Source organism: Kwoniella botswanensis, chromosome 1, assembly GCF_036426115.1.
Source record: "Kwoniella botswanensis chromosome 1, complete sequence".
NCBI classification, from domain to species: domain Eukaryota; kingdom Fungi; phylum Basidiomycota; class Tremellomycetes; order Tremellales; family Cryptococcaceae; genus Kwoniella; species Kwoniella botswanensis.
The window spans coordinates 1,994,275-2,008,787 of NC_088599.1; the positions used below are offsets into that span (position 1 = coordinate 1,994,275).

Genomic DNA, 14,513 nt, shown 5'->3' on the forward strand with positions numbered 1-14,513 from the left:
AACTATACTAATCTCGAAAAGACAAAGAGAGAATTGGATCTCGCTGCTGACATGAAGCTCACAATCACATTCAAATGTATATATACGTAGTTATAGAGCAAGATGTACTGACTTATCAGTTCCGCTTCAACCCACCTCATTCCATTGAAACCCCTCTTGCACTGATTTTATACCTACCATTATACTAGCTTTGATTTCACTATACAGTACACGATGCAATTCTCGACCCTTTTATCTGCCATCCTTCCCTTCCTCCTTGCTTCCACCACTGCATTCGCTCAAGACCCCACTGCCACCTCCTGGCCAGCCGCTCCGGAAGGATGCGATATCAACGTTGCTCAAAAACTCTACTCCTCTCACTCAGCCCAACTCGCCTTGGGAGCAAGTACGAGCGTCGTAGTTGGTTTTCCCACCGAGGGAGCAGCCAAACCAACTGATCAATGTGAAGATGATGGTGTTAATCCCCAAAAGAGGATTATCGAAAATGGACATGCGGCTTACATCGCTCCTACTGGTGGGGCTTATGGTATGTCCAAATAAATAGCTGCGAATTGCGGTAAGTGCTTCCTTTTTTTTTTGTTTCTTGTTTTGTTACAACGAATTCAACTTGAAGCTTTGGCTTTGGTCAATACATAGTACCTGCAACGACAAGCCTCCAACAATCACCTTCTATCGACACAACTGAAATATCGATCTCGAACCAACTACACTTCTGTGATTGACATGCGAACTTTCCTCCTTTTTGGACATTCTTGTATACTTGCGACTGTATGCGATGTATATATGCGTTTCATTTCTTCCTTGAAATATCATGAGAAATCGTACATCTGTACGATGCAGCTTGATCAGTCATTCGAGGGAGCACATCACAAAGTAATACTGATACAAGATGCGCGGATCTCGAGATATTCGATCACTTCACAAAGGGCAATTCCTTACAGACTCCAGGTGATTGATCTAGTGCACAATGAGATATGAATGGGGACAAAGTAAGAGGAGAGGAACCAAAGTGAAGTTCGACTACAGATGTCTGTGCGCACCTTTTCTGACGCGTCCCATACAAGGCGAAAAGAAAGAACGGTTTATGTAAATTGACGGAAAGCGAACAAGAGTCTGTTGCAGGAGTATAGTTTCCCGCATGTCTTGAGAGCAACCATTCGTTGCCTTTTGGTTGCAATCTGTAGCTGCAAAATGGTTATAATCGGGTACATCCTTTCTCGCTCCACCCGAATTGGTGGGATGGATTCTCCAACCCAAGCCACCGCCCATCATTGATCCTATCCCATAAGATCTTTTAATGTTCACAAAAGCACAAACCTTGTTAAGCACCTGAAAAATTCATTTTAGGAGGCAGACGCGTCCGAAGTGCAAGTCCGGGTGATGCCACAGCATATAACGCCGAGTGATGCTGAGATTTTTATGACGCGGATCAAAGGGACTGCCAAGCACAATTACCAGATTGGGAAAAGTGGATTTTGTCCAAAGAACAGTCGCGTAAAATCAAAGACACACACCACCACACAGCAAATCAAATGGAATGGAAAACGCGAAAAGAGGATCACATTCAGATATTCAGACGCATGTTCTCAGACCATCGGTACTGGACCACATTCAGTCATCACTTGAGCACCTTCTACAATCTGTCTTGTTGACACCTCGCATTCGTCCTGTATCATCACTTCCATCATCTACATCGTTCCCATCACCCTCGTAGAGAGAACGAAAGGACAGTTCAGCGCAAGTGACATCACACTGTAACCCCTTGGTATATAACACAACCTACGTGCACATCCCTACCGGCAACACAACCTCAGGACGCGTGAATCTCTTTTTCACTTTGATATTCTCATCCATTCGTACTTTTCCTACCTTCTCCTCATTTCACTCCTCATCCACTGTAGCCCTTACTATCACTTTGCAACGAACATTACTTTTTCCATTCTCCAACCCTTCTTTCAACGCGACCACCGTCACTGCGACTATCTTGATCGACACATGAAGAAGTGAAAGGAAGAAGAGATCTCTACATCTATCAGGATTAGAATAATAGAGTGCTGTCGTGACTTCTTAGTAAGTGATCATAGTCATCAATTATACTTCAGAGTTCATCGCGAATTGACTCAAGTGTCTCGGTTCATGTTCATCTGGTAGAAGAAGATTCAATACAGCAAGCCCTGTCACCCGCAGGTCGGGTCAATCGTTCAGAGAGAAAGCACGACACCAAGAAGAAGAGTGAACCTTGACGGCAAAGAATAGGAAAGATCGGGAGCTAGTCTCACATTCATACTCTATAATCACTCTCAATCAAATCAATCCATGTCTCGCCCGACTTCATCATCATCATCACAAAGACCTTCTGGTTCAGGATCAACCAATATGATGGGTGGTGAATCGTGAGTATCATTCTGCTTCACTCTTGCATTGACAGCCTCCCGTTTTGCTATTTGCTGATATCGAGAATCATGTAGAATGGGACGTGTGCATACCTTTTCACCTACTCCCTCAGCCTCGACATCCCATCAACCCATCTATTACACCCACGAACAGATCGTTCCGGATGGCTACATTCAGCCTTATAATTCATACGGAGGAGAGATTCAAGGTCAGATGATCACACCATATGCAGGACATCAGGTAGCTCAAGGAAGGATAGCGATTCCCATGCATGGTCATCCAGGGAATGTCATGGCTATCAATGGAAGAGGATCAAATAAGACTCCAATGAGGTCTACCCCACCACCCGCAAATGGATTTGACGATTTAGGCCCCTCGCCATTCTTGCCTGAAGAGGAAACGACACCTTACTTACCAGCTCATTTCGAAGCCTACGGTCAAATGTCGGCATCACCAAGTATGGGTCAGATGCAACTTGCTCAACAGAATCATTTGGTATCTCCTACAGATCAGATGAACATGGCAAGAATGGCACCTCCACTACACAGGAATAATACAATGCCTTTGTTAGGCCACGGTCACCAACATCACCAACAATATCAACAACCACAACCCTTACCTGTTGGACGTCAAAGGCAGACCGCTCAGCAAGGAAGACCAGCTGTGATTCAGCGTCAACAATCGATGCCAGGTCAAATTCAACGACCAACTGCATTATCAAGGCATGCATCGTTACATGGTCCTTCTCGCTCGGCAAGTCCTCATATCGGTGGCGATATTTTCGACCCTGTTCCGCCCGCCGCCAATGGTAGTCCATCGATGAGGCAACAAATGCACCCACTACCTCCTGCACTTGATAACATGGATATCTCATGGGATTTGTCGTCTTATGACACTGCTGTGAGTTGATATTCGCTACGGTAATGCTGGTTAATGCTGACTTGACTTGCTCAACTATAGTTTAACCCTACTGGTCAAGGTATCTCTCCGGCTCGTGCACTTGGACCTGCTCCCAACTATCCTCAGCGATTCTCACCTCACCGTGAAGCACATATTATCACTCCGCAGAACAACAAACTCGGCTACAACAATCAAATCCATTCGTCAGCCGTCTCGGTTGCGTCCACGGCCACTACCTCCTCAAGCATATCGAGCATGAGTGATATCAGTGTTCGGTCGGCTCACCATCAGATCAAGCAACATGATGGCGATAGCAGTGATGATGAGCATGATTCACCTACCCGTGGTCCTTCTGCGTCTCGAGCTATGATGACGATGCATCTCGAGGAGAAACGAAACTCTGGTCAAATGCCTCGAATGATCAAACAGATACCTAAATCAACTGCCACTGGTGGACGAACATCTGCCAAATTTGCTAAAGTCGCTGAAGATCCAGGTGTCGAAGGTGTTCCTCCTGGACCTCGACCTATGGAAAGACCCAGTCCGTCCTTCGCATGTATCATCGGACAAGCCATCCTCCGTTGTAAAGCTGGTGGTCTCTCGCTGGAGCATATCTACCGATACGTCGAGACGGCATACCCTTTCTTCAAAAACGGTGATGGAGCTTGGCGAAACTCGGTCAGACATAATCTCTCGATACACAAGATGTTCGAGACTATCCCTCGTACGGAAATGTTCCCACCGGGTAAAGGAGGTATATGGATCATTCATGAAGATGAGAAATGTCACTGGCCGGCAGAAGACAAATTCATCAAGAACTTCCCACCTTCTCACCCCCATCATGCGGTCTGTCGACAGACCCTGCACGAGAAAGCGAAAGAGAATGAAGCGATGGAGAAGGCTGCTAGGGAAGGAAGAGTCTATGTACCCAAGAAGGGAAAGAAGGGAAGGAAGTTGGCGGCGAAGGATGAAGATGATGATGAGGGTTCGACGGAGATGATCAGGACTTCCTCGATGTTGACTGAATTCCCAATGCAACGTACCGAATCTCAACAGGATTTAGACTTAGGAGGATCGTCAACACCAATAGCGGAAGCTGAGGATGAATCGACTACACCGAAAGTGACATTCAAGTTACTCGAACCACCCCCACTGAACAAACAGGAATCGACGGAATCGGCTGAATTGGAAGATGATGAAGGTGAATTCTTACCGATCGAAGCTGAACTTCCCGATCCTGCACCTGTGGATGTCACCCCTGTTGATCCTGTCCGTAAACGGGATGAACAGATGGCTCGCAATGGTATGATGATGCCACCTCGATTCGAAAGGAAGGAGAAGAGGAGACCACTCGAAGTTGAAGATGATAATGTTTTCACTTCAACCAAGAGGGTCAGAGTGGCAGAACCCCTCGCACCGATACATCCTATTCCACAAGAAACATCAGTGTCAATCAAAGAGTTGGATGATTCTTTCATTACGCCGGAGAGGGAACGACCGGTATCAAATAACAAGAACATCATGTCAAGTGCATTCAAAACTCCCGCTCTTATCCAAACTTCTTCTTCTCCCGGCTCATCGCCCATGCCATCTACCATCACTCGATCAACCCACCATCCATCGGCACTGCAGCAGACGTGGACGCACGATGATATGGCCGAGAATCACTCGCGGGAGTCATCGCCTGCCAGACCGATGTTGGATGCTGCGTTCGACTTCAAACCTAAGGCTCCGCCTCGTGCTAGGACGTTAGCTCAGGAAGATGACTATCTTCCGTCTAAACAGGCTGCCCACCATCACTCACCTAGAGCTCCACCGAAGACACCTGTTAGTCGATCATCAGCTGCGACCGACAAGACACCGAGGTTGCAGCATTTGCGCACACCTAGTATATCAAAGACACCAATGTTCTTTGGTGGATCACCTGCTCTCCCACCTCCATCTGCTAGTGCACTGCTTTCGACGCCGATGTGGGAAGTTGGAGGTGTGTTAGATAGGTTGAAAGATCATTTGACGGGATCGCCAACGCACAGTACGAATTCGGGATCGATCCGATCGCCTATGCCTTCGACTGATCCGACGAGATATGCCATGTTGTTGGATAGTGGAGGATCACCAAGGAAGAGAAGGGACGTTAGTTTGTAATTGATCTTTTGGCCATACCATACCATCTTTCCTCATCATTTCCACTTTATATACCGAACACTTTTCTTTTCTGAATTATTGAATTGCGTCCAAGTTCTTGCTTGTAATGTACTATTATATCTTTTGTCTCTTCTTTGCTTTGCCTTACCTCGTTTGGATCGTAGTTATAGTTACGAGTATAGTATAATTTACCCACCCAAGTTGTTGTTGAGAGAACATACCATTTGAGTCTTTATAGTATATGATATACATGTGTGTGATGATATGATATATGATAGGATCTACATGATACACGTTTGGATAGAAAGCAAATTGACTTTGCATGAAGGTAAAAGCACAGTACGAGTACTTTCCAGCCGGTGAGCCCTATGTCTGCCATTCTGAATCCATGCATATTGCACATTCACTGTACTGTACTTGGATTACTGCCGAGATACTCGTTATGATGATCACCTATTTCTTTTCTTCCTCTTTCTTTTCGCCACCTTCACCTTTCTTCGCTTCCTCTTTCTTCTCACCACCGTCATCTTTCTTCTCCCCAACTTTGCTCTCCTCCTTCTCTCCTTCGGACTTCATCCCCTCATCCGCCTTGGCACTTTCCGCACTAGCCGTACCAACCGTCTTCCCTTCAGAAGGAAGATCCGTACTTGCTGTACTAACTGTGTCGGAAGCAGGAGCCGTACTAGGGTTGATTAGACTTTCAACCGTTTTTTCATGTTCGCTCTTGGTCCGATCCTCTTTCTGTCTCAGCTCTTTGATCTGTTTCATCCATTTCTCTTTCAACGCTTCACAAAATGTCGACATATCCGTTAAGGTCCGCACAGCCGAGACAGCAGTATCGAAATCGGTACATTGAATACTTTCATCGGTGATGGTTTTTAGGTATGTCTCAGCTTTGGTCAATTGACTACTTGCGTCGATGCTTCTACTTTTACTTTTCTTCGAGGAAGGACCACTTCCACCATCACTACCTCGACTGCTACCAGCACTTCGCCGACTTTTACCTGAGGACGATGACGATCGACCTGAACCTGAACGTGAGCGTGATCTGGATCGAGAAGAGGATGGTCTGGAAGAGCTTTCGTCGGAACCGTCCGACCCGTCGTCACTCATGTTTCAATGGTCTATGGGGTTCTTGTAAGTCCGAATGGATAACAATGTGGTATGAACCTAGTGGGCTTTGATGGTTTGTTAGAAGAAAAAAGAAATTGTGATCAACGGTGAAGATTGTATTGGGTCATTCAGATAAGTACGAATGAAGCGTTCTGCTCGCATATGATGGCCACTCTCCATATCAACCTTTCATTTCTTCGGAGATGATATCCTTTGATCAAGTAGGTGATGATGGAAAAAGTCAGCTCAAGACAGCGAGAGAGTGAAAGTGGCACATCCACAATAACATGCCTGTACCGTACTGTGAGATTGCAATCACACTGACAGATCATACTCTACTGTCATGCCCCGTCACCACACAGTGCATGACCCTTATGTAATCCACGACAATATCAGAATACAATGCCGCCACAGGTAATACCGCCACAGCTATTATCGTAATACATTACCGTTAGCGATATAACCGTCACCGACAATATCGTTACCGATAATACCGACGAAGTCACTACCGGAGGATATTCTGAAAGGTATATAAGCGACCAACTTTGTAGATCAGTCTGTACTTTCCCCCCATCGATGAAATATCTTAAGTTACATTCAATTGACTTTTCGAACATAATACAATCGCTGTCCGTCTACCAATAAACTCTAATTACTACTTTAATCATCATTGTCCACCATACTATAGGTTTCGGTCATCCCTATAGTACCGGTCGTAACACTCTACCGAGCATTTGGGTCAGTTGAGTGCCACCAAACCTTACATAAGGTGGTACGGGAGAACAATACTATTGAGATCTACCATTGTTCCTCCTGGAAATGAAGATATAACACTATAGTAGGTGAAGTCTCAATTTGCTATCACATCCAGACTGCCGATACAGGTGAACGAGCTGACGAGATGAAAGATTCTTCCTTTTCGCATAACATTGATTGCTTGACGACCCTCAAAATCACTGCGTATATCCAATGTCTCGTAGACTCGTCCGATAATGATCAGATTTGGTAAATGTACAAATGTTGTGTACATCCACTTTCCAGACGTACCATATTCACTTTTAGCTCTTTGATTTTGCTTTCTCTTCTCTTCTCTTCTCTTCTGTCTGTTTCATCAAAAGTCAATCCAGATACATACCTTGAGCATTGGATTTATTCATCTATCAACTTCACGCCAGATACATATCGATAGAAAAGTAAGTATTTCACCAACATCGTCACAACGTCACAACGTCACACACACCAATCCTGTTGGAAGCTGACAATATCATACCCACAGATTACCCACCATGCCAGTCAAAAAAGAACTCCAAATTGATCTCTACCACTCCGAAACAGAAGGTGAAGATACCAAGCCCATGATCTCTCCCCCGGAAACACCAAAACCGAAGAAATCTAAATCCAACACTTCCTCAACTCCCTCCTCTTCGAACGGATCCACCACACCTTCTCCCACCAAAAAGGCGAAAGCGAAGGCATCGCCTTCTGCTGTGGACCAAGATAGACTCAGCGCAAAGGGGAAATTCGCGATTATGATTATTGAGAAAGGTATCGAGGCGTTGAAGAAAGATGAGGTTGAAGTTGCTGTGAGTCACTATTGTGTTGGTGTGCAAGACTGATGTGCATTATGAGCTGACGTGAGCATTTTGCACGAATTGATAGACCGGTCTTACACCCAATCAACAAAAGGAGTTGGTAAGGAAAGATGCGAAAGGTGCTTTGAGGAAGAATTTGATTGTTCTTGCTGAGAAGCTGTAAGGCCAAAGTCGTCAATATAAACATAAATCTGCAGCGGTATATAGGACAACACAAATGATAAATATCAATAAATGAGTTGGCAGGGTCCCCAGAGTTATCCTTGGTCTTTGCCAATGAATGTGCGTACACTGGAACTAATGTGCATATCAACAGACAATGGGGTCACTGATATATTCCATATACAACTGATAAACTCTACAACCCAATATATCTAATTTACAAGTGTACAATATGTATCATAATATTCATTACGTTAAAGAATGTTTTCTATTCTGCTCCCTACTCTCTACTCCAATTCTCTTATCATACTCAACCTCCTCTGACCTTTACTGCTACTGGTACTTAGGGATAATCGGGATTGCTCGAGTAATATTTGAACCTGTTGAGGCGGAGAAGGTTTAAACCCCACGCTCTTTATTGTATTTTCGTCCGACCTTGGCGAATGGATGGGTGATATGCCATTTGACGATCGAGAGCTGGATTGATTGATCTTCATTTGTTGAGCTCGATCATGTAAGAAAGAACATGATGAATACTGTCTCTGATGAGCTTGATTCGGTGAAGATGGTGAAGATAATGAGAAAGTAGGTGACGAGGTTGATGTCGCTTGTAAGAATGAATCGGAGTGATCATCTATCAAACTTCCACATCCACTGAGTATATTCGATAGACCATCGTGATCACGTTCAAACTGAGTGTCGCTGACCAGATCTGAGTGGGAAGTTGAGTCGGTATTTTGGGAAGAAGTCGAGTCGTCACTTCCTTTTCGTCCGCAGGCGAGTGTCGAAGGTAAGATAGGTGATGATGCCCAGCTACATTGTTCTTCCTCTTGGTATTGGTATATTGGCGAGTTCGCGAATTGGACTTTACTCATATACGAGCGAGAGCTTGAAGCTGGGTTAAGGTTGAATGAAGACCCATAAGACATTGAACATAAAGATGGATCGATACATCCTTCGTGATCGCACTCCGAGTCGAAACTTCCGAAGTCGAGGGGATCACTGACGGTAGGTGAACCAGGAAATGTCGGTGTGGTCAATAATGAATGAGCGGGTGAAGCGAATGAAGAACAGGTGGGTAGGTTCTCATCGAGTTCGAATGGAATTTCCAAATCTACAGGAATAATACACATAACAGTCATCAGTAAATGCGTGGTACGTATCATTTTAGTGCAGAATACCAATAGTACTCACCCTCGTGGATCACCTCTTCAACTTCAACTAACCTCCTCCTCTCAGAGAGTGTATTGCATCTTAGATGATTCACATTTCTTTCTTTCTTGGGCTTCCAGCTGGGATTGATCACGCTTCGCAGAACTGTCGGTCCAGTCGTACATGCTATCGTGGGTATACCATCCAAACAACTATCCGACAAGGATCTGGTAGGTTGAGATAGTTCTGATTCTGTACGAGACAACAGGAACGATCAGTATGATAGTCTCTTCGGTCAAGTCATGTGCAAAACTTACTGTCTTTGAGCTTGGGACTGTCATTGGACTGGTGGACGAGATGAAAGGTAGATTGCGCGCGTCGGAGTAGAAATCTGCCTGGCATGGTGATGAGGTGTCGACGGTGGTGGGTTGTGCCTAGTTGATTTGGCGAGTTTGCTTATACCGTATATCAGACAAGAGATGTGATGGTGAACTGTAGGTATACGATGTGAAATGTCGATTTATATAGGAGCAATGTGTTGTGCTAAGTTGTATGGTAAAATTTATCTGTTGAATTTGTTGACCTGATCAGAGCGTATGAGTTGCCTCTTCATTCTCATATATATAATATATGAAGCGGGAGCCGGAACTACCCTGTCGGACTAACTCCTTATTATAAGTCAAAATCACATTAAGCATCATCACCCTTTCACCCCCTCGCAACTCTCGCGGGCGTGACGGCATTCTGCATTTTACGATCTTCTTTGATCTTCTTCTACGGAAGAGATAAGGGATCTACGGGTAGTACATACCTCGATTAAACCCGTCCGGAAGCACGGTTCATCTTCGCATCGGAACCCCCATGCCGTACTGCTCAAGGATGTTTGGGTAATCCTCGAGGTTTTCTTTAGATGGATCCCGGGCTGATCGTCGCTTCCCGTATCTTACGGAATGACCAGGATGTCGGCTCAGGGTAAGACATAGGGATAAGTTACCCGAAAGCAATGGAATTTAAGGCAATCGCGCTCTTAGCCTCATAGTCGAAAGAAGGCTGCATAAGATCTGGGAAACCCCTACAAGATGGCAGGGGAAGCCACCAGAGTGCCGAGGTACTACCCAACACACAACAGAGGGAGGATAGAGTGTGTGTGAGAGGGATTATGCACTGAGTACACAGATACTGTCCCTCCTGGGGGTTACCGGGCTAGATGATCGAGATGACGTATTACGTTATTAACCCTCTCCGTTCCTTGTTAGCTCAGCACAGTAAAGTTACCGCTTTCATTAAACCCCGAGGTGACAAAAAGGGACGAGACCTGCTATTGCACACGCTTCTCCTACTTGATCAAATTTTTCGTTTCTTGTTTTTTCCCTTTTTAAGTGTGGACAAGGTTGGTCCGAGACATCTCTAAACACGTTGTCGTGCTTCAAGGGATTGGACGATTATGCACATAGGGCTCAGACACTTTGTCACAAGTCACAGGCATTCACGTCCACGTTCTGGCAGGTCTATCACTCCATTCATGCCAAAGCGAAGAGACCGTCAGGTCACACGAGACATCTGAGTCGGGTTTCTCCCTTGTCACGCCAGACGACTCTCATACGATACACTCACCGTGGTTCATAGTGGACAACTGGCTATTACACAACAAGCACGCTGATTGCCACGAGCTACATTCGGAAGTAAAATATACCTTGACGTGCTGTATACAGTGTGTCCATTTTCGGACTCAAGACAACAACTCCGAAGTTGCTCCATGCGACCAGCCGGTCAACAGAGACGTCCTTTTGCTTCCTAGGTGAAACATCTATCGTCATATCGGAAGACGTCAAGATTTGCATGTACTGTGGCAGACAACAAGCCCAACGCCTTCGTATATGCATGCTTATGGTTCGACTCAATTATGAAGAGGCGGAGCATGTGGAAGCATGGGGTTAAGCTACACTGTATGACCCTTTTTACCTACTAGGGAGTAGAGCATGCTGAATCCGGAGTGAGCTGATTGGTGAGATTTACGCCACTGATGTCAATTGACAAACAATCGACATTTTTTTTTTTCGATTGAGCTGCGATTTCTTTCGGAATCCGAAATGCTCCTGCTGTCCTGTTGTATGTATACTTGGAATCTCGTACGTATCATGGTAGTATCATACTCTCGGACCCAAATACAAATTCTGCACAGTACAAAAGCTATGTTTACTGGAAAATGACGTATATGCGGCATCACATTGGTAAGTAGTTACGTGGTACGCGGCCATGTTTCTGTTTCTGTTTCATACAATTAATGTTTCACCTATTTTCCTTTCGGACGTAAAAACGACTTGCTTATGCTATTTGTCGGATCGATCGAAATCGACTTCAACACTGAAATGTATGTGTCAGAGGTGGTATGTCCACTTATGGCCGATCCGGAATGGGATGGATTTATCAACCTGCCCGACGGAAAAAGGTCCACTTACGTCAAGTGACGATGCTTCATGTACGACTTGCTGTTGCGAGGTCCAAAGCCAAAGAGGCGATACAAGGGATACATTTCAGATTACACCACTCTATATCTTACTGCATCCTCACCCTGCACTTCTATACTGCTACTTCCTCTGACCTGTTGCTCATGGTGATTATGCGATATCAACTCATACCTTTCTTCTTCCCTTCCCTCCACTTTCGTTGGATTGTCGGTATTGCTCTCGTTCAAAAGTCTGTTAGCAAAGTACAAAGACGGTATGCAGATGAGTACGAAGATAATCCAAACGAGATGTCGACCAGGTGAGAATGGCGAGGCGAACCGAGTAGATAACGAGAAGAAATAAGATATCACGAATGGTCCTGATGCTCTACCAATGGCCTATCCCACGCGAATCAGCCTTCTCTTAACTCGAGTGATATAGGATCTTGGCTACTGGTAGAGAGATGATCGACTCACCGCTATACTGAAGGTTATAGCATTGGCAGAAGCGAGATGTTCTGGACCAGGTATCGAATCCAATACCAACGTATCAAGTTGACTAAACATACCAATCGGTCAAAAAGGCACAGCAAGTAAGCGTTATCTTGTCTGGTACCATACGAGACATTTCACCATGAGACTTGATTGGGTTGACTTGTGACTCACGTAGTTGCAAAATCTCCTATCCTCCTGATGATCATCTGAATTGACATTACGATCCAGACTGATATCGGTAAGTCGTCGCCTGAATAGGGATAACTCATAGCCCATAATATAGGGAAGAAGATGATAGCCGCAGGGTAAGATATTAAACCTGATCAACGAAACATACAGGAAAGCGCATTAGCTTTGTTTCATGCCTTTGATTTATGTTTATTGTTGTGAATTCGTCGAGAAGAAAGGATATTCCGAGACTCCACGTAAGGAGAAGACAGACCACATACAGAGTCTCAGACATGTTGATTCAGATAACGATCCGTGTAGTAGTGGAAATACAAAGATGGTCATGAATATCGATAGACCCGCTGAGAAACCAAGGACCAAACCGAGGGCTTGTGTCTGTGCGATACATAGGTCAGATATCAGTAAGGGATATGTCGGATGTTTTGAGGGATTCACTTACCGATAATCCCAACCCACCGAGATTCTTGCTGGTAAATCCAAATAGTGGATAAATGGCTTCCCAACTGAACATCACCGCGTTGTTCACTAAAGACCTTGAGTGTCAGCTTACATCACTATATCATCCAGTCAAAGACCATATCAATCAGATTGAAATGAGAAGAAGGAGACAACCTACTCCCATACAACAGCAATACGTTCTGAAATGGCTCATATCTTAATAACCCTTTCAACCCATCATTCGAGCTCTTCTCTAAATCACGATGGGATATTGAGGCTGTCTTCGACCGCTGTAAAGTCTAGGTCATGGGGAAACGAAGATGTAGTTATACCCCTAGAATTTGCAATAATGTTGGGATCACTCAGAACTCACCTCTGGAAGGAGGATAATGGCCAGTACACCCGATGCGATTGCTGCTAGACCGGTGATGAGCGATGGTAAAAGGTAAGGGTAATCTGCGAACGACCGCCAGGAAGTAGGTAGGATACGTCCAGAAGGGTTCGCTAAAAATCCACCTAATACAGGACTAAGGCAGAGAGATTTTTCATATAAGTATGTGCGAGAACGTAATATCGACAGTGAGAGGATAGCTCACGCTAGGGTCATTCCTACTGTTATAGCAGGTGAGAAGACCGCAAAACCTGTACAAACGCAAATACTATCAGCCTGACCTTATCCGTAAGTATAATGAAACATAGCTCACCTTGTATCCTATTTGACTTATCACAGAGCTCTCCGACCATCGTCCGCGATATCACCCCACATCCAGCCAGCAGGCCCACTACAAGTATGGTAATGGTATCAACATCTTTCCTTTCAGCTATATCAGGGAGGGAAAGTCATGTCGGTGTAATCACTCACAAGCTCCTCTGAGGATGATAGTACTCCATACAGATTTACAGAACCCAAATGCCACTCCAAATACCCCCCATAAGGACATGAGCGAAATCAAAACCGGTCTTCTCCCGTACTTGTCTGCTAATGGACCGTAGAAAGGTGCGGAAATAGCTTCGGTGCCCATCATAGCTGATTCCTGCATGTATACATGAACCTCAGCCGATGTCCTACCTGTTTTCATAGAGAACCCACTCACAGCTATGGCAGACCACACACCAACGGATTTCTCTTCGACGCCCATATCCAATATCATCTGATTGATATAGGGAAATACGATTGCATATGTCAGACCTTCCGCACATCTCTGTACAAGCAATGGCAATAATTTGACGTAGGGTACAGGCGTTCGGTGTTTGCTATGAGTCGGGGTGGTAGGTGTTGAAGGGGAAAGATAGGCTGGTGAGGACGTTCTTAAGGTGTCGATTTGAGTGGAGGAGGATTCGCCTGTGAGTGGACGAGGTAGAGGAGATGGCTGCCTCTGAGTGAGCGGCATCCTTTTGGCTTCGAGTGGAGTGCCTGAGACTGTCAGGAATGGACGATGATCGACAGTCTGTCTCCATCAATGTAAATCGTTCATTGACTCGCCCAC

The 14,513-nt window shown here is 45.1% G+C and overlaps 6 protein-coding genes across 6 annotated transcripts; 3 read left to right on the top strand and 3 right to left on the bottom strand.

The window, feature by feature from the left end:
• Positions 1-213: 213 nt before the first annotated feature.
• Positions 214-540, top strand: L199_000781 (uncharacterized protein; the record flags this gene model as incomplete). The annotated part of the gene is made up of 1 exon (XM_064886540.1): positions 214-540. One exon carries the CDS (start codon positions 214-216, stop codon positions 538-540), a length of 327 nt encoding a protein of 108 aa, XP_064742612.1.
• Positions 541-2,316: 1,776 nt separating this feature from the next.
• Positions 2,317-5,439, top strand: L199_000782 (uncharacterized protein; the record flags this gene model as incomplete). Its single annotated transcript, XM_064886541.1, has 3 exons — positions 2,317-2,393; positions 2,469-3,294; positions 3,355-5,439. 3 exons carry the CDS (start codon positions 2,317-2,319, stop codon positions 5,437-5,439), a joined length of 2,988 nt encoding a protein of 995 aa, XP_064742613.1.
• A 453-nt stretch (positions 5,440-5,892) lies between these two features.
• On the bottom strand, positions 5,893-6,552 carry L199_000783 (uncharacterized protein; the record flags this gene model as incomplete). Its single annotated transcript, XM_064886542.1, has 1 exon — positions 5,893-6,552. One exon carries the CDS (start codon positions 6,550-6,552, stop codon positions 5,893-5,895), a length of 660 nt encoding a protein of 219 aa, XP_064742614.1.
• A 1,286-nt stretch (positions 6,553-7,838) lies between these two features.
• L199_000784 (uncharacterized protein) lies at positions 7,839-8,307 on the top strand (the record flags this gene model as incomplete). Its single annotated transcript, XM_064886543.1, has 2 exons — positions 7,839-8,135; positions 8,212-8,307. 2 exons carry the CDS (start codon positions 7,839-7,841, stop codon positions 8,305-8,307), a joined length of 393 nt encoding a protein of 130 aa, XP_064742615.1.
• A 286-nt stretch (positions 8,308-8,593) lies between these two features.
• L199_000785 (uncharacterized protein) lies at positions 8,594-9,860 on the bottom strand (the record flags this gene model as incomplete). Its single annotated transcript, XM_064886544.1, has 3 exons — positions 8,594-9,420; positions 9,501-9,710; positions 9,776-9,860. The coding sequence occupies 3 exons, from the start codon at positions 9,858-9,860 to the stop codon at positions 8,594-8,596; spliced, it is 1,122 nt and encodes a 373-aa protein (XP_064742616.1).
• A 2,137-nt stretch (positions 9,861-11,997) lies between these two features.
• Positions 11,998-14,417, bottom strand: L199_000786 (uncharacterized protein; the record flags this gene model as incomplete). Its single annotated transcript, XM_064886545.1, has 11 exons — positions 11,998-12,303; positions 12,382-12,463; positions 12,571-12,718; positions 12,849-12,963; positions 13,028-13,113; positions 13,205-13,325; positions 13,400-13,553; positions 13,623-13,668; positions 13,731-13,808; positions 13,889-14,060; positions 14,121-14,417. The coding sequence occupies 11 exons, from the start codon at positions 14,415-14,417 to the stop codon at positions 11,998-12,000; spliced, it is 1,605 nt and encodes a 534-aa protein (XP_064742617.1).
• Positions 14,418-14,513: the final 96 nt, after the last annotated feature.